Raw genomic sequence first — 20,534 nt, 5'->3', positions numbered from 1 at the left:
TATGTTTTAAAATGCATACTAAAGCAACAAATGGATGTTTGCAAACATGTGTGATAAAGGTTCTTTCAGCATGTATATGGAGTATGTAACAGGTGTTTGCTAATACGTCATAATGCATGAGCGAGCTCTTACCTCCATTTCCCCATTGGGACTTAAGCATCAAAGTTTGCCGTGACAGATACAAAAGATGGGCCAGTTTCTTTAGTCGCCGGTACTCAGTTAGGCATGGTGCTGGGCACATGTTAGCGTCCACTAAATCAATGTACTGGAGTTTAGCTTTCCAAAGCTGAGTGTACCACTGAGGTGGTCACCCAGTATGAGACAAAGGCCTTGTTTGCACAACTCTTTCCAGCGAGGGACTCCCCAGCTCACTTCAGTTGGAAAGGAAATACATTCTACACGTGTTCTCTATTGTTGATTCTCTCAGGGTTAAGCCTTGGCACTGAAAACTGTTAAGTGCTTGTGGACTTGGCATCGAGTTGGACAGAGGTTGGCACTGAAGAGTCTAGCGGCTATAAAACTGGAGTGTGAATGAGATTTTGTTTTCATTTGAGACCAAACAGGGTCATGATGCCCTTTCCACTTGGATAGACACTAGCTGCATCTTTATTTAAAAGATTCCTACTACACAGGCCCTTTGAGCAGTGTCAAATCAATGTTTACATAGAACCTGGAATGGCTGGGGTTGGGGAGGTGGTAGTGGACCCATAATTCATTCATATTAACTCCATAGTTGTTGTTGTTTTTCTCTTTGGAGGTTTAACAGTTACTCTACTGTGTGCTGACATTGGCCAGGCTGCAAAATAGCTGCCAGGATTCCCCTGTGACTCTTAGAACAAGGCTGCTATGGAACCTTGAACTCTTTCTACACCATCATCTCTGATTTTACTCCTCTCTCAACAGCCCTGGCAGCCAGGTGGTTTTCAGAGGGATGGAGATAGATGATAGAAAGATAGATGATAGATGATAGATGATAGATAGATATAGATAGATAGATAGATGATAGATAGATAGATGATAGATAGATAGATGATAGATAGATAGATGATAGATAGATAGATAGATGATAGATAGATAGATGATAGATAGATAGATAGATAGATAGATAGATAGATAGATAGATGATAGATAGATAGGAGGGAGGAAAAATGGGGGGGGGAAATAAGGATGATATGTTTTTGGATAATATGTTTTGTTTTAATTTTGAATTGATTTTTTTTAAAAAAAGAGTTCACATTGGTGCTTTGCTTGCCTGTACCACTCTTAGATAAATATTTCCAAGTTGGGATGTTTGTGTATATACCTTAGGGAAAGGTGCTGCTACTGCTGACAGTGGAAGCAATTCTGGTCTGGGTTCCGCCAAGCTCTGTCGACTCTGATTTGCACTGGGATCCGAGTATTCCTTGGTGCTTCCTATAATCTCCCTGAGTTCAAAGAGCGCTTAGCTGCTTGTCTTTGTCAAAAACCCTGTTGGAGATCTTTTATGTCGAAGATGTAGGATTTCTCCAAATGGCTTTGATTATTTATTCATTCTCCTTCTCTGGCGTACGATAGTACAGATATCTCGAAGACCCCCTTGTTTGGCTCTGCACTTGCTCTGAAATGCACGGAGCTTTAGTGCTTTTGAAACTGTTTTGTGGGGCTTTCCCCCCCCCCTTCTTTTTAATAAAATGAAGGAAGTTTTTTGAAGCCGTTTTTCTTCTTTTTCCTTCCACAGTGCCACAGCATCTTTTCCCAGCCTTCCATGCTCCTTTGCCAATTGACATGCGTCACCAGGAAGGAAGATACCATTATGAACCTCACTCTATCCATGCCATTCATGGGTAAGTTTTACCAGTTTGCTCTGGTGCTGTAGCCTCCTCCTTCCTGTGTTGGACTTTAATGACAGGAAAAAGAAAGAAATATGCTACAGCATATATAGCAAGGCCTTTCTGCAAGGGTAAGCATTCTATTCTTAGCTTCCTCAGAATCTATCTCTTTTGTATAAATTTGTTAACTGGAATATAGACTACTCTACAGGTGTTATCAAATCGCAGAAATCACAGAGGTGTGTATCTTTATAGTTTGCCATTCAGCTGTGTAAATAGTTCCATTGCTGATCGTCACAGCTCTATAAGGTCCTTAATTTGCTCTTTCCACTTTCCAACAGAAATGGAATAAATCATACAGAAATATGCCAGAGAGATGGTGTGCTACAGCACATGCAACCATTCTACTCGCTTACTTGGGAGTATGTCCCATTGGTCTCAATAGGACTTACTTAGTAGACATGTGTAGAAGGCTGTTAGTTGGCTTTCTTTCCAGCTTCTCAGATTCCAGGAGGTGCTGCTAAAGACTAGAAATCCGCAAAAGAAAGAAAGAAATTTGCCAAAGAAAGGCAGAAAACTGAAATTCTCAGGAAACTGAGTCCTGTGCTTTGGTACCACATTCTGCTATGTTTTCTAATCCCAGCTCAGGAGAAAGGTGGGGGATAAATAAATATAATGACAATGCTAGTAATAAAATGTTTTTCTGCTCTGCTGCTGCAGAATCTTGGCACATACACACGGGGATCTTTGTTCCTCCACTTCCAGTCAAATACAGGGCTTCACTGCCTTTCATAAGTATTTTCAGTAGGCCCTCCTCTGTGTGCACCCCAGAGGCACAGCTACACTTTTAGGTGTTCATACTTTTGAAACTTACTCAGCAGCCAGTGATAGACAGCAAGTTACTCACTAGAGATGAAAATAAAACTTTGGAGAAAGAGGAGAAAATGTCTCTAGAGAGGGGTCAAAATCCTGCTCTGACTGTTTCCAAATCCAGCTGCAATCAGTGAAGAGAAAAATATGCCGTCTCCTAAGGACGTGATGAAGAGCAGCACAGCTGACAGTTTCCTCCCCCTTTCCTCTTCTGGAATGCCCTGTTTCCGGATATCCCCCTTTTTAGGCAGGAGAAGAACTGCTGTGAGGATGAAGGCGAGTCTGAAGGTCTGACAGCTGGGCAATTTCATGCAATGGGGAGTTGCGGAGGTCTTTGAAAAGGGTATTAACTGCTTCATTGTTGCCAAAAAATACCAGGCACAGCGCCTGGGACAAAATGTGCCTCCCTAGCTGGCCTGGAATATCCCTCACTGGATTTATCACTGCATGGTCAGCATGTTGATCACTCTAGGGAAATGCCCCCATCAAAGGGAGCTGAGGGGAGCAGTTCAATAATAAGACATGGCCACCTCTATCATGTCAGTCAGTTTTAATGCAAGTCACTTTGAGTTCCCTTGGAAGCAACCGGCAAATCCAGTAAATAATAACAACATCCATGGCTTCTGAAACTAAAACCTAGGGGTTTCATAGTAATGGATTTGGAGCAGCAACAGGAAATGCTCTGATCTTTCAACTGTTTAAAACAAAGCAAAAACTATACATTGCTCTGGAGTTTCATTCCTTCCATGCAAAATGAAGCATCTAGGGTGGTAGTCAACTAAGAGTGGTCCCACTGAAATGAAGAAACATGACTAAGTTTGGTCCATTACATTCAGTGGCTCTCATTTGAGTAAATCTTAGTCAAATACCAATCATAGCATTCTAGGATAGCTCTCTGCTAGTGGCAATTGCAGGTTCTACAGTATGACGGTGAATTAACAGGTGTAACCCCTCATGGAGTCAAATGGGACTTACTCCCACGTGAATAAGCATAGGCTTGCCACCTAGGTACTTATAGATTGAGAACTACTCTGAGCTTGGATCTGCCCATCCTCTGGATCATTCAAAAGAGCAAGCTAACATGTGCATATCTAACCCAAGCTGAGCCAATGCATAGTACTAAAAAACAAGAGTGCATGCATCAACCTTGGGTCTTGTATTCAGTATAAATAACTCCTGTCTTGAGTTTGCCCTACTGCCAAGAAATGCCCTCATATTAACCTCTGTACCTAAGACTGTCTTAGACCAAGGTGATCTAAAGCAAAGAGATGGATGCTGTCCTCCAGTATCTTCATCTGATTGGGATCTTAGACTTTGGTTTCCTTTTTGCTGCTCTTTCCCCCAGCATCCTAGGGGTCAAGGATGCTACTAGATCCCCTGCATCCCAGGGGACAAGGATACCTAGATTAGAGGGTTAAGTTATTCCATCATTACCACTTGGACTAAATCACCCTATAATTGAGCAGTTGTTTTTCCACATGCTGGATTATTGAGCTGTGTGGACTCTTTACTACCAAAAACATTGGGGCCTGCTAAATCAGGCCAGTGGCCCATCTAATCCAGCATTGTGTTCTCACAGTGGGCAGCCAGATGCCCAAGGGAAGCCCATACATAAGCAGGACCTGAGCACAACAGCATTCTCCCCACCTGCGATTCCAGCAATTTGTGTCCAGAGGCATACTGCCTCAGACTCTGAAATCAGCAGCAAGATCTACCTGGGTTACATCAGTGATAATCCTACCAGCTGCCAGCCTCTGACCCTAACCCAACTCCCCAGAGGATTATACTGTACTCTTTCGTAGTAACTGACTTGGTTGAAAGAACAATCAAAGGCATTAATGTCGGGTAAGATCAGTCTTTGCTCTCTGAAATCAAAACACAAAGGTTTGTTTAAACAAGTTTATTATTTTGCAGACTTAAAATTGCAGCCTTTTTCTTTTTTTAGCAACATGTTGTTTCTAACTTAATACTTCCCTACGTGGCATAGAAGTTTACAGTTTATTTTGCTACTGGACAATCCATAACAAGAAGCAGTGCTTAAAGGAGTTTAAAGTCAGAGGCCTTCTCTGTTTCCTTGGCAGAAACCTCTGGTGGAAGTGAGGGAGTGTAGCCTTTCTGGTTCCACATTGAAAACAAGAAGAACAGGCTTATGGGCAAGGGTAGCTATCCTGTGGCCCTTCAAATGTTGTTGGACTACAGCTCCTTTAGCTCTTTTCAGCTCTTTTTTTTACTGGTAATTATATTCTTTTTTCCTTGAGGGCTTATTATGATCGAGCGTTATATAAATCTTGTGAAATACATATCTCCACAAGTGCATTTCTAAATCCCGAAGCACCAATTTTTTAATGCACCGTGGTATGTTTTGTGAGCCAAGAACTGCCCTATAGAATTCAGGCTAGTTTTAACATTCCAATATGCACGTTGGTCTGGGGTGTGTGGATCAGGTCAACCTGAATCAGAATTCACTGAAATGTAATTCCACAAACCTCCATAGCCACAAATGGCACAGGCAGAAGGCTCTGGTGGTGACATAGGCCTTGCATAGTCATATGGAAGGCCTTCTCCGTGGTCAGAGATGGTTTAAAAGTAGTGCGACCACACTGGGCACCAGCACCACAGGGGGCAACACAACAATGATGTAGAACAGAGCAAGAGAGGCGGGGCACCAAATTTTAGTGGTAGTTCCCTTGTGAAATGATCTCCTTTTGGAGGTGCAGTAGGCAAGTGCTGCCTTGCTGTTTCACCACTGGCTAAAAGCACATGCGTTTACTCAGGCATTCTCGGACGGTCAATCCTGAGTATCAGATTTTACTAAAGCTTTGGATATCTTTTTCTAAATTTTAATTTGTTACAACTGTATCCGCTTATTTTTGTAAACTTGCTAGTTATAATTCCGGTGAAAAGTTGTAGATAAGCGATTTCAAATAGGCTTTCAGTGAAATAAATTAGCGGTTGTGCCTGTTTTTGCAGTGTCGTGTTCACTGTCTCTGCAGGAGAAACCTCCTTACAGTATGTGCAGGAAGGAAAGAGGGCTTCCTATCTACTATAGTGTACACTGATAGCATCCTGTGCTTTAGATCAGATTGGTAAACAGAGTGGCCACCACTGTGTAGGTTTTCTGGATGCTACAGTAGGGGCTATTCTTGTTTCCTGGTGCCATGAGAAAATAGAATTCTGCTGCAGAATTGATAGGGCTATCCTGTGCTTATACAGTGTACAAGAAAATCTCCTTATTCAAACAAAAGGAATATTTCTTATGATTATTCTACTTTAAACACAACAAGTGTTTGTGTGTGTGTGTGTGTGTGTGTGTTTACACAAGAATTCTAGTTCAAAACTAGCATATTTTCCCTGTGGAAAAGAAAGTAACAGTGCATACTCGGAAGAAAAATTGAGTCACCAAGCTTTGGCCTTATGATTAATATGATCAGAGCCTGACAGAGGGTCCCCCAATTCATCATGACCATATTCTAGCTGTCTACTTCCTTGCCTGTACCAAATGTATCTAATTACATGAACACTGCACAGCAAATTAAGTGTAGTCTCATTTGTTGTCAACCACAGAGTCTTATTATCTGCCTGCTGCTTTGTGTCAAAGGTTTGTTTTCTGACTGCTCAACGTGACACGGCTCTACATTCCCTTTCATCACTGTTTGCATATAACCTAATGAGCACAGGAGTTAGTTCATCACAGCTGTTGGGGACAGGAGCAGCGGGGTTCCAACAAGCGAGTCTGGGCGGGGACAGAGCATAAGCATAGAAAGTTGCTGTCTGGGCTTTTGTGTATCTCTAAAGTGACCCTAAACTGGGACAGTCAACGTGGGACACATTTCTTAGTGTGCAGTATGGGGTATCAAGTAAACAGATTTGCAAAGCAGTATCTTCAGCAGAGAGAGAGAGCGATATGGTTTCCAGAAAGCATCTCTTAGGCAGGAGAAAACTATGAAGTGACTATTTCTGTGCCCAATGAGCTGGGCAAATGAATGTCTCTCTTCAGACATTGTTCTATGCAGGCAAGTAAACACACATGGGGAACTGCCATGTAGAGTTTCTTCATGCATCCAGTTGAATGCATTGTAATAAGTTTCACTGTGTAATAAGTTTTGCACTCTCCTCCACTGGCTATAAGTAAATTCCCGTGTCACAAATGCTTTTCAGGCCCATCTAAAGAGGAGACCGCTGAAAACGGTAGGCTTGGTGGAGGATGTTAATAGAAGAACCAACACAAGGGTTCCTCCCTTGACAGTATCATGTCCGTTTAATTCTGTGGGGCTGCCCCTCTAAAATTCATCCTAGACAATTTAGAATTAAATGCCTCCAAAAAGCATGAAATTATATCAGGATCTGCCGAGATAGCCTTGGGAGCTCTGTTCTGTCCCTCACTTTTAGTTTACGTTTCTTACTCAATTTCATTTGTTCTCCTGTCCCACCCACTCCCCAAAAAAACTTCTGAAGAAAAACCCCTAACTCAGCTATTTAAAGAAAAAGAAAAAAGGCTGCTGACAATCCCGGAGCCCTGAGGGCTCAGGCGTCTAAGCTCCATGCCAGAGCTTGACTTAGCAAGAGACTTCTTCAAAGCAGCTTCTTTCCTGTGGTTAAAAGTTGTCAGACACTATGAAATGTAACAAGAAAGATAGTATTGTGTTTTGGGGGGGGGCAGGTGGGAATTGATACCCTGGCATGTTTTAGGATGCAGCCTCAGCACTGTTGTTTTTATTCAGACGGAATTACAAAGCTGCAGGGGTACATACCTGGTAGAAATCCTCATTCGGTGGTGGGGAGTCCCTCAAATTTCCCCATAGCTTTTCCTCTGTGCCACCCCACCCCAGTCAATAAAACAGCTGTGTAAGTCAATTAATATGAAAAGAAAACAGACAGGGATTTGTCTTCGAACATGTTACCTTTGCTTTGTGCAGGAGAAAAGTGGAAATGGGGAGGTTACAGTGGTACCTCGGGTTACATACGCTTCAGGTTACAGACTCCACTAACCTAGAAATAGTGCTTCAGGTTAAGCACTTTGCTTCAGGATGAGAACAGAAATCATGCTGTGGCAGCATGGCAGCAGCAGGAGGCCCCATTAGCTAAAGTGGTGCTTCAGGTTAAGAACAGTTTCAGGTTAAGTACAGACCTCCGGAATGAATTAAGTACTTAACCTGAGGTACCGTTGTATATGTTTTTAACAGAGACGTTGGGGGTCGGTGTCTTCTGCATGACAATGTTTTACACACACATACACAAGCTGTAAAGAAGAGCAGAGCCAGCCCAAAGGCTCCTCCAAGTAACATGTTTATTAAGCATTCTCCCTGATTTACTTGCCCATTCAGATTTGTTAGCAGAGATGTTGTACAACAGTGAGCTTTCATCTAGATTCGTTTGTACAGAGGCCGTACATCTCCCATCAATTGATCATTATCTCAAACATCTTAGTGCATTTTGCCACCAGTTCCTAACCACAGAAAAATCTATTTTTAAAAGTGCAAAAGAACGTTTAATCTAAATTTTTCCTCAAAAGAAAGTGACAGCCCTGAGGTAACCTGAGACATTTTGCTGCCTGAGATGCAGCACAAATGGCTGCTCCCTCCCAGCTAAGTCAAGGTGTTTGGCATGCAAGGCCGGCCAATTCCCACAAAGACCTCTTCCTTTCCCTTGAAGCAACAATATTTAATAATAAGAATAATAGTAATAAATAAAATTACTAACAATTCACTACAATTTCACGACATCCAAAATCAGCCACCCGAGGCAGCTGCCTCACTCTGCCTAATAGTAGGGCCAATGCTATAGAAGAGCAAACAGCAGAGCAGATGAGTTGGAGTGATCCAAGAAGGCCATGGGATTCAAATCTCAATAAAAGACTGTGCAGTTTGGGGATGAGCCATAAGTGTGAGCAATCCCTAATGTTAGACTGCTGAAGAGTGCCGGGTGGGGATTGTGGGTTATTCTCTAAATGTTACATCCCGTAAATAAGTTTTGGAGGTGTGTTTTTTTTCTGTACACAGTCTCTAAAAACTGAGTAGCTTAGGAAAGGGGGAAGGTTGCTCTATATAATTTCTGAATAGTCAAACTCTGTGTGTCAGGTTTACACCTAAGCAATTCTAGTTTCTATCTGCAGTTACAATAAGAATACAGCAGTGTATTGCCCCAAGCAGTCTACTGAACTTTGATCTGAGGGAGGATTAAGATGCAGCCCTGTGCACTGACTAAAGGAATAAGCTCCATTGAAGACTGTAAGTGAATAATATTTTACTGTCTAACACAAAGACATTAATCTGTAAACATGAAGGGGGCACACACTACTTTGAGTGCCCAAGAATTTAGAGATACACAGCTACCTTTCATGTCCGATGGGAAGTCAAAAATTCCTGCTGTATGGGTGATAGATATGACTACCTGTAAAAATGTGTCATATAAAGTGTGATTCCCAAGGTGAATGCTATCTCCAGATACTGTTAACTGTCCTGCCATTGCTGTCTTGTCCCAATGTGGCAATCTGTGACCAGATTCAGATGTAATTCTAAACCATAGTTTTGTGGCAGATGAACAAACCTCAGGCTTTCATGCTCCCGCCCTTTCTTCTTCTCCAGGGTGGCTGCAAGGAAGAGATCAGAAACAACCACTTCTATATTCAACTGACCACTGAATGTTGTTTTGACCAAAGTGAGGCTGCTGTTAGTTTTAATAAACCACAGTTTGATCTTGGATTGTTTGGACAAACTATTGTTTAAACTAACCATAGCTTTTCCCATTCAATCAAATCACAAACTGTGGTTAGTTGAAAGTGGAAACAGTTGCTTTCAACTTCCTCTTCATGACTATTCCAGAGGAGGAGGTGATCGGAAGCATCTCTTGCTCCTTGAGGCTACAACAGAGAAAGAGTAGGGAGATGTATTGCACACAAATCACTAAACTATGGCTTAATGTTATGTCCAGTTGCAATTATATTTGATGGAAAAGATATTTGTCATAGGGAAAATGAACATATTTCAGAGCAGCTTCTAATGTTAATTTTTGTCATATTCATCTTTTAAAACCTCTCTTCAAATCATAAGCTGTTTTCCAGGCTTCTCTGAATAAATGCGCCAAAATATGGAATTTGCACAACTAACATGTATGTATCTTATAGTAATGACATTGTCTAGGCTCTTATGACACCTCTTATGATCCATATCAGCAAAAGTTAATTTAGAAGCACTCACTGTTGAATTATTTTTCTTGATATTGATTCAGTGTTTTATCCAAATAAGATATACTCAGAGTAGATTCATTGATATCAATGGACTTAAACTAATCTTGTCCATTAATTCCAACCGGTCTACTTTGAGTCAGATACAACCGTCAAAATAGTTTCCAGATTATATCCTACGTGATCTGAATTTTTTTTGTTTATATGGGTGTTCCAATTGTACACTTGATTTCCATTGTGTGAGGGAGAGTGGGAGGTGTGCTGCCCAGACTGCCTCTCCTGCCCCGCCCTGCCCCCCACCTCACACAAGCATATATCCTCCTCCTCTCTTCTCAGCCCTCCATGTTTTGGAAAGCAAAGGTCTGAAGCAAGGCGCCTTATTGTGCAGGAAGGGATTAAAGAAGGGGTCGGCAAAGTTTTTGTGGCTTGGGCCGGTTCATGGTCCCGCAGATGCCGTGGTGGGCAGGAGTGTGTGTGTGCACACGCATGCGCAAACACTATTCCAGCATGGAGGAGTCGTGCACAGCTTCCCATTGGCTGCAAGAGCTTCCTGCAGCCAATGGAAAGCCGACCAGCGGTGGTCCACACTCTGCTCTGCGCCGGTTTAGTGCGGCGCACAGGAGCTGACTGAGCGGGTGGCAGGGGTCCCCAAGTGGGTAGCAGGGGTCCACGGGCTGGTTAAATGGCCCCCATGGGCCTTAGGTTGCTGACCCCTGGATTAAAGAGTAGGCTCCCTGCTGCATACATTCAGCCTTATGGAGGATGAGGAAAAAGAAGACTGGGAGACAGGGCTTGACAGCACTTTCACGGGTGAAAACAAAAACTCACATACAAACTTAACACCCAAGTAGGGCTATGACATCTACCCTCCCCTTTTTAAAGCCAAGCAACTGGCGTGATGTGAAGCGCTTTCCAACCTTATTGATTTCAGCAGCAACTTTGCACACTTCTCCAAACTGAAATCAATTGCTGTAATAGGATCCTTATGATCTTTGCTTATTTACAATTATATCTGCATCTGCATGTTAAATTGGCCAAGTAATTTGTATTTTGAAATAAATTTCCAGGACAGAAAAAGTCCCTCCCCCAGCATACTAGACTGGCACTTATTCTTACTGTGTTTGTGGTATCACCGTATCACTTTCCACCTCTTGTGGGAACTTTACGTTACACCAGTCTTCCTTTCTAGCCGCCTCTCTTCTTTTTATAGGCCTCTTATCCCTTCCATATGTTGGGTGTACATTACTGCTATCAGTTTATCGAATGGTATAACTATTAATTGGGCAGCATTCCCTATTATGATCTCCCAGATTTGGTCTGTGGGGACAAACCTTATATTTGGCAAATTAGGTTACAGGTAGCACATAACCTTGTGCACACAGGCTTTCCATGGGAAAAATCTGTTTGGAGTTTTTTGTGTCTAGTCCATTACATCAAAAGGACATATTTCTGTCAAAAAAATATGGCTTATCTAGTATCCACAGGCAGATAAAAAAGGAACGCACCTGTCTTTAAAGTCACTTTTTATAAAATGAAACTTATAAGCAAGTTTAACTTCATAACGCACATTTTGACAACGCCACAGTGTTCACTCTTATGTACCTTTCTACAGGATTTGCTTTTAAGTCTTTGGCTTTTTTGATCGATGTTTCTTTGCTGGAAGAGCAATTCAAACTCAAAGTTAGCAATTGAATGTGCAAAGAATTATTTTATTGTAGCTGTTTGGTCAACCTCATGGCATTTGGTAAAATCTACACCACTCACTAGGGCTTTCTATGAAGCTGCCATTAGATAATGTAGACTTAAACTAGTTCTGCTACCAGTTTCTCTCCCTAGAGACCCCTGGAAATTGTAGTCCTGTGTGAGAGAGAGCAGGGGTCTTTAAAAGGCAAATTTTTGCTCCGTAGTCAAACTACCGTATCTTTCGCCCTATAGGACTCACCGTCCCATAAGGTGCACCTAGTTTTTTGGGGGGGAAATAAAGGGGGGAAATTTATTTATTTTTCCCCCAGGCGTGGGGCTGGGGTGGGGGAAGCCCGAGCTTCCCCCGACCCCAGCCCCCAGAACAGGCAACTCTCCACAAGCCGTGGGAGCCCGGCGCCGGGCTCCTGCGCCTTGCAGAGATCTGCGCAAAGCCTGGAGAGTGAGAGGGGTCGGTGCGCACCGACTGCTCTCGCTCTCCAGGCTTCAGCGAAAGCCTGCATTCGCCCCATAGGACGCACACATATTTCCCCTTCATTTTTGGAGGGGGAAAAGTGTGTCCTATGGGGCGAAAAATATGGTACTATTCTTAAGCTTTTTGAGGGGAAGCCTCAGCCATTACAATGGTATAAATGTTATCTAAGGTTTCATCCCTAACCACACTTACCTGGAAGTAAGTCCCATTGAATGCAAAGAGACCTACTTCTGAGTAGACATGCATACTGTAAGTCTGTGTGATAAATAGGCCCATTATTGCTGTTGTTGGATCCTTGTTTACGTTATTCGTTTAGTAAGGGTGACAGTAAAGGAGAACAGAAGTTAGATGACCGATAAAACCAGGGGAGTACCTTGTGACCTACATACAAATATCATTGTATGTACTGCATTTATTGGGAGTTGGAGTAAAAGGAAATAAATTGCTTATGTGTATTTCATTGTTATGTGATCTCTATTGAGCTCTGTTCCATCTCTGACTTAGTGCTAGTAGCTATGTGATAATCCACTGGAGGACATCTTTTTTTATTATTTCTTTCCATTTATAGCTCTCTCTAAAAGCACAAGTTCAGAGTGGCTTACGTTTTTTTTCAAAAAGTAAAACAGTAAGATAAAATATACTAGAGGTATAAATATACAGCTAAAATGACCCTTAACATATGTCAGTACACTAGTCTAAATAACAGCCATTTGCGTTATTGTACAGGCTGATTTGACGGCTGCAAAGTATATATATATGAGAAAGAGAAAAGATGGCAGCCATCCTTCCAGTGATAGGAGAAAAAATATTAATAGCTCCTGCCACTGCCTACATGGGATGTTGCTGTGGTTCTCATGATATAATCAACACATATAGTTCTAGCTGCCCATGTTTTTTGTTCTGTGATCAAAAATATAATGCTCAAAACAGCTTACAACCATTAATAAATCACAAAATCACAATCATAATTTCACAAGAACCGCAATAACAAAGCAGCCACATATAGCAAATGTAACAGCATACAAAAAAACCATACCCATACTATAAATGTAGCAACATTAGATCTCCTGGCAGTAGCAGAAATACAAGGGGAGTCCGAACAATTCGATTTTCATCTCAGGCAATCAAGATTCTGTGCAGGGAAGCACAGAAAAGTTTCCCCCACTTCAAACATTATGTTGACCACAGTGGTAGTATTAGAAGGGGCAGGGGTAACTGGGCATCCCCAGGCCAACACACTTGCCCTCTGTACACAAGTAGTGTGCCAAGAGGGGTTCATGTCAGGCCACAAACCAAAGCAGACATGTTAATTTGTGTGACATCAGAGCTCATGTAGACCCGTGTGGAATTAAGTTCTGTGTCCTTCAATTATACTTCTTTAACAGGTACAGTGTCTGTTTTCTATGTATGTGTACAGATTGCTGATTTGTATTTTTGTGTATGCCAAAAACTGGAGCTTATTTGCCTTCTGCACATATTTCTGCAGAACAAAGTTTGTTTTCAGAGAGGGAAAGCTCACAATTTGATTTAGTATGCCATGAAAGTTGGGTTTTTTAAAAACGAAATTGTTTGAGAATGAGATGTTGCATGACAATTAGAAATATACAAACAGAACGTGAAACTAAAACACAATATTTAGTCTGTGTTTTAGATTTGCAAAGTTTCTGTGTTGGAATTTGGTGGGGTTATACCAACAGAACCAACAGAAATGGTGAAGTCACCGGAACCCATGGGTCAGTCAATAAGTGTGCAGTCAGTCACAAACAGAAGAACGTGGTCTTCTCCAGAAGATCCCCATGCAGTTCCATGCTGCAAAACATCTGAAAGGAGGAAGAGATGAGTCAATCCAATTAGACTATGTGGCTTGAAAGATCCTACAGGCTGCAGTCTAGTGCTGGACCACCCAAGTGGTTGTGGTTAAAAGCAGGCCTGATTTGGCAGAGGTCTGGATCTGAATGCTCTGCCAGAATTTCATTGAACAAAACATGCTCTTGGAAAAAAAATTAAAAATAGAGTTGGGTGCCCATCAAGCTAATCGTCTCCATATCTGCACTATGTTTTGGCTCTTCCAAATGATTTCAAGTGGGTGTCTGGAGGCCTCTAATTTGATGCCAAGCCAGAGGTGCATCATTGTACATTCCATGCACCAGATACTGATTAGGCACAAGATAGTGCCTTGAACTAGGTACTAGATTGCTATTTTAAGAATTGATATGAAAATGGGCTAATAACACAAAACATGACACATTTAGACTGTACTCCTAAGCATGCTTACTTGGGAATACATTTCATTGAAGTCAGCAGAACTTCTGATAATTGGTCTGAGATTGCTCTGCCTGTCTATTTCTTCTGATATGGTGCTCTGTAACAGCTGCTGCATCCATTTAAAGAATCTTCCTCAATATGGTTTCTTAAAGTTCTTTAGTTGCTTGTTCTGTTCAAGCCAAATGAGGGCTAGGGAGCGGCTGACCAAGTACCTCACTTAGAAAACCTCTAATAAGATCCCACAGTGTGACCACATGTGCCAAATGATTGCTGGTAGAGCAAGGGATGCAAACTTGTGGTTAATAAACAAATAACATAAAAAGGGCCACTTTTGAAGTTAGTTTTTTACTTCACAGCTAAACTTCAAAATCTGTCTCTTTGCTTCTTCATCATTGTGCTTGCATCTCCTCTTAGCTTCATGGAACTTTACCATGTGTTAAATTTCAGATTTAACAACTTTAAGGGTGCTTTTGTCACTGTTTGCTTTGAGGCATAAAATAGCTCACCATGAATATTTCTCATGACAATCATAAGAGAAATGCATTGCAAAAGAAGGCCATAAGAGTAACCATGCCCATCAGACCAGCATATTCATTCTCTCTCCCTCTCTTTCTCTGACAGTGGCAAGAACCAGTTACATTAAATTAGGTGTTTCAAAAGACCTAGCTGGCTTATCCTGCCAATTTGGGCCTGCAGAATATAGTCTGCAATGAATCCCCTCCACAAATGATGAGTACTGCAGATGAACTCCATGCACAGTGGGCAGGAAATCAGCAGAACAAGGAATGAATGAGAAGAGATGGATGTGAGGGGTGTTGATTGGCCAGCCTGGCTGCCTAATTTACTCCACTTCCTCTTCCCCCAGCTCATACATGGCATTTGATGGGCGTGCTCCTCCCCTGAGCAATCCAGTGGCCCAGACCCTACAGGCAGCCATTTCACCCTAGGACCAGGTTGCCAAATGCAGCCAAGGAAGCAGCACATGCACCCAACAAGCATCATAACTAAGGAAGGCGAGGGTTATTATGGAGTAGGGCAAAATAGCTAATCATCTCATTCCTCCTTATTTGCCTTCATTCTACCCTCCAGGCACAGGAGAGATGGATCATAATATGGTTTTATTATCGTTTTCTTTCACTGGACACAATCCAGCCTTGGTGAAGCATTTTAAGTTCCATTGGTTTAAACTGTAGGTGGGAAGCCTGTGGGGCTCCAGATGTTGCTGGATTGCAGCTCCTATCATTCCTGACCATTGGCCATACAGCCTGGGCTTGATGGGAACTGCTGTCCAGGGACATCTGGAGGGCTACAGGTTTCCCACTCGTTGTTTAAATTAAGTGCAAAGCATGTTCTCAGTGGGAAAAGCAGCCCTGAGAGTTGAGGGGGGAAATCCGCTGATGAAAAATGGTTATGCACATGCTAGGAGGGTGCATCAGTTCTCTGTGTGGGCTGAATAATGAAGTGAATTGGGGTTATTCAGGGGTCTCTCACCTCCTCCCTGTGTGAAAGTAAATTGTCAATAGCCACTCCCCTCCAGCTCAGATCAGAGCTGCCATGAAGCCTGGTGTCACTCTGTTTCTGTGCTTTTCTGTGACATTTCCTATACACTGCTATGTTTCTGTAGGTCTTTGGGCTTTGTAAAAAGTGAGGCTGTCCCAAATGTTGCTTGAAGAACACTGAAAAGCTGTGGGTTGTTGTTGTTGTTGTTTGAAGCCCAGCAGCAGAGGATTTTTCTACAAGTTAAAAGCTTCATTTTTCAAAAAAAATCCTATGTTGCTCTGCTGTAACAAAACAAAATTCAGAACTCTTCAAAACTCTTCAGCCAGTGTTCCAAACAGCCTCATATTGTGGGTTCTCTTGGAGGACACAAACAACCTTTCACTGGAAAGGAAGGCTGGCATGAAGCTGCAAAGTCCCCCCTCCCCTTCCTTAAAAAAAAATATGCATCACTCAGATACTCATAATTTTTCTAAGGTAAGAATGAGACAAGGCCTTGTTTCCTACTACCCAGAAAAGAGATAAAGGAGGGAAGAGAAACCATTTAACTTCCCCTGATCTATTTGAAATTAATTTGGGAGGCTTTATCCACTCTGAAGGGCCTTATGTGCCTGTAAATTTCATGCACTTTGACCAAAAAGGGGAAAGTTTATAGCCATTTCTCAGTCCCTCGTGATAACAGGAATCAGGAACAGAGAGCTTCCTTTTATACAAAGCAACTCAGAACCCAAAACACAGATCAAAGTTGAAAGAGAATAGAAATAATCAGAAACAGAACACAAATTTTTAAAATGCAGTTACAAGACAAATCTTGGGACTCATGCACTCTCTCGCACATGAATGCATTAAGCACCCCTCAGTTTTATAGGTTAAAAAGAAGGGGCCCCCTAAAATAAAATACTGCATTTTGATTTAAAGGCTCCGTATTCCACCCTTGTATGTTCCTCAAGGCCTTCGTGCAATCTGATTATTCATTAAGGATCCTTTGAACTTTATCCTTTGACTTCTCATACAACTATTCATGGAAAATCTGAGCTAAGTTCAACTTCCTAGCCATAAGTTTGCAAATAATCTGATGATGCTAAATGTTTGCTTGTTTTCTCTCGAGACAGGAAAAAATGTAAGGGCATCCAAGTTCAGCATTCTTTTAGAATTACTCCCAAGGTGATTGCAGAAAATTGTACTGTGGAAGAAGAAAATGGTGCAATGAATGCACCCTAAGATTCTAATTTTGGCTGGTTTCTCCCAACCCAAAGCCAAATCTCTCATTCAGTGTGGACATTTCTACTATGCCAGGGGTGACAAACCTGGTGCTTTCCAGATGTTGCTAGACTCCAGCTCACATCAACTCTAGCTAGCATGGCCAATGGTAAGAGATTATGGGAGCTGAAGTCAAACAACATCTGGAGGGCCACAGGTTCCCCACACCTGTCCTTGGCAATACAATGTTGTGGTCCTCATGTGCACCAAGCCATAAAGGTTGCTCCCAACTCCATGGCTCACTATGGGCTTCTGTGCCTATGTACAAGGTTTTCCTGCATTTAAGAGTTTCAGGTTCCCCAATTTAATTTCCGCCGTCCATGATCACTCTTGCTAGATATAAGCTACACACAAAAAGTAATCTTCCTGGGGTTTATCGAGTGCTAAGCACTCTTTGATTGGATTAGAGTTTCAAGTTAGTGCTGAACTGAAATGTAAGAGTTCATTTCATGAGCATTGTCCCTGTCTGTGAAAGGCGCCACCTTTTTGTGGTGCCTACAACGGCATTTCCTCCTACTACAAAAGTGTAAAATAAACAAAAGAACCAAATACTTCAAAATACTTGCTGTCTTTTCAGTGACTAAAAAAAATATGGCCTTTGGGATACAGTCCAACACCAGTAACCAGTAGTCCAGACCTAACTTTATGCAGCCCTCAGACCAACTGCATAAATGGTCTGCATGCTTTCAGTCTCAACCTCTGGCAAGAGGAATCTGCCCCTCACCAGCAGCCTACTGGATGGGAAGAAAGAAAGAGAGAGAATGAGGTGGCAGAAAGAAAAATAAAATGGAGTGGCTCCAACCACTCACATGTGGCCTCCAGCAGATTTCCTCCAAGGGAATGTGGCCCTCAATAGAAAAAAGGTTGCCCACCTTAGCTACACCCATTTACCTGGGTTGAAGTCAATTGTATCCAGTGAAATTTTACACAGAGTATACCCTCTGAACTTAATGGGCCTAAGTTAGTCATGCCTATTCATTTAAATGGGTCTCCTCAGATTATTACTAAGATTGAATACAACGTATTGTATTCAACCAGGGTTACTCCTGGGTTGACATCTATAGGATTGCCCAGTTAAATTCAGAACTCTGGTGGATTCCATAAAGAGACCCCTGTTCTTTATAATTTAATAGCCAGCAACCCACTAGTATTTAACGCTCTATTCCTTATAAACGTTGATTGGGTTAATGGCTTCATTCCAACAACCTCATTTAGGGAGCTCCAGCTGGCCTCCTAGCCCTGTTTCCTGGTATGTAAATGTGGGTTTAGGGCTGATCCTCACCAATCTGCCTAAAGGCAGACAGGCACCTTGTTAGGCTTTTGTTCATGGGGGGGGGGGAGTTTCCCATGGCAGTAGTATTCCACTTTATGGTTCTTGGAATACAGCACAGCCTTATTATTTTCATTTTTTAAAGAAAAAAAGCCAAGCCAGAGAGAATGATTGAATAAGAATGGTATGCATAGGGGGTTAAAAGTAATTATAAACAGGTTTGCAAAACTCCAGTTACTTAGTTGCCATGGATGCCTTTACAATTCGGCCCGGCAACCAGACTGCGCTAGTTGGAAAAGAACAGTGCCAGCTCCACAGATCGAAGTGGCCAAGTGGCCATATACGGGGTAAGGTGGCCCTGCCAGTAAATGGCTGTCAAGGTTTTGGGTTAATAGTAGCACTTGGTGCAGTCGCAGATTGGCAGCCAGTACAGATCTCTGAGCAGAGGTGTCGTATGCTGATAGGGTCTCACTCTAACATGCCGCAGGGGGAAACTGGGACATGTGTGGCTTGCGTCTTTCGCTAAGAGAATCATAGACTTACAGAACCATAAAGTTGGAAGGTCTCCTAAGGGTCTACCCCCTGCAAGGCCAGAATCTCCAAGTTGCAGGTTTCCTGGAGACTGAGAGTGCACACTCTCTCCTTAAAGCCAGCTGCCAGTGAGGAAAGCAGCCAATCAGGAGGCAGAGAGGAGGCATGGAGGGAGCTGGAGCTTGCCTTCTTCTCCTCTAACATTGGACAGAGGTAGTGGCTCTTTAGGCACCACCGCCACTGCCACTCAGGGACTGTGGGCACCCACTGGACGACTCACCTCCCAGACAGGGCAGGGTACACATCCCAGCCGAGCACAGTTTGCACCACTGCCACACACTCCTCTCTGCTCACCCAGCATGCACCCCACCACCATGCTGAGATGGTTCACACACTGCGCTCTCAAGGGTGCAAGGGGATCCAGGTGCCCAGCAGTGTGCAGAGGAGTCTGGCGGTATCTGCCAACATCCAAAATTCAGGGTGTCCCGACTAAATCGAGACACTTGGCAAGTATGTGGCTGCAACTTCTGAATCAAGTGCAAGGGAAGTCTCATACAAAGTGCCCATGTTCCAAAATATACCAGCAAGAGGTTTGAAGAGGAATCTTTCTATACTCTGGTTTCCATCTCTCCCTCTCTCTGAGCTGGCTGCTCAGAAATCTGGCTGGCTTTTATATTCTGTAAAACTGTAATACATATACAGTCTTTTATTTATATAAGTACTCTTTATATAGAATTTAAATAGGATGGTTTTCAGTAACTGGCAAATGGCTAAGCTGTTAGGATTGCAGCCAAATGTCTCTTTTTAAAATGAGTCATATTTTACTTTAAATTAGCAAAAATGAATGTATTTTCTTTGCACTCTAGACTAAGCATGCCTTTAAAAAAAAATTTGCTGAATGCTTTATGTATAGAACAAATAATATCTATTTGGCTAGCACTGGAACTTACGTCATGCTACATGCTGACAGCCTACTGTAAACATTATACTGTGTATAAGTAAGCCTTCTGTCCACTGCTAAATGGTAAAAATCATATGCCATACATTGCAGAAATCTCAGATCATAAAAAGAGCCCTAGATTTGGCCAGTTTTCCACTACTCTTTCAAGCATACACAGTCTTAAGTGCACAGATTCAGGAATGAACACAAAAGACTCATTCTCCTCCAACATGGCAAAAAATCTTTTTTCTTTCAGTTTCCGTGTTCAGACATAACGATAAACCAGAGGGTGGCATCCAGTTGGTGTATTTACACGGATGGAATACATCTATCCATGAAATGGGGAATGAAACCATTTTCAGCAATATCCCCTCTCTCTTTCAGTTCCTCACCCTCACTGAATCTTCTCAGAAGGATTGGAAGATCCCCCAGAGCTGATAGAGGGGCAAGGGGTTGCAGGGGAGAGGAGGAATCACTGAAAATTGCACACCAATCGGACATCACCCTGTGGTTTATTGTCATGGTTAAACAGGGACACTGAGAGAAAATAAATCTTTTGACGTACAGTCGTACCTCATGTTGAGTCCGCTTCAAGTTGCGTTTTTTCAGGTTGTGGACTGCTGAAACCCGGAAGTACCGGAACAGGCTACTTCCGGGTTTCAGCAGTTGTGCATGTGCAGAAGTGCTAATTGCACTTTGCGCATGTACGCCAAATCTCAACCCACGTGTGCGCA

General features: G+C 42.5%; 1 protein-coding gene across 1 annotated transcript in view; it reads left to right on the top strand.

Moving 5' to 3' along the window:
* The window catches only part of GLI2 (GLI family zinc finger 2), a 191,346-nt gene that overhangs the window by 128,490 nt on the left and 42,322 nt on the right, over positions 1 to 20,534 (top strand). The window contains exon 3 of the mRNA XM_083430377.1: positions 1,718 to 1,823. Coding sequence (XP_083286503.1) covers positions 1,718 to 1,823 — 106 coding nt within the window. The remainder of the gene's footprint in view (positions 1 to 1,717; positions 1,824 to 20,534) is intronic.

Source organism: Podarcis tiliguerta (genome assembly GCF_965153285.1).
Source record: "Podarcis tiliguerta genome assembly, chromosome: 1".
Lineage (NCBI taxonomy): Eukaryota > Metazoa > Chordata > Lepidosauria > Squamata > Lacertidae > Podarcis > Podarcis tiliguerta.
This window is presented reverse-complemented; position numbering and strand designations above follow the sequence as displayed.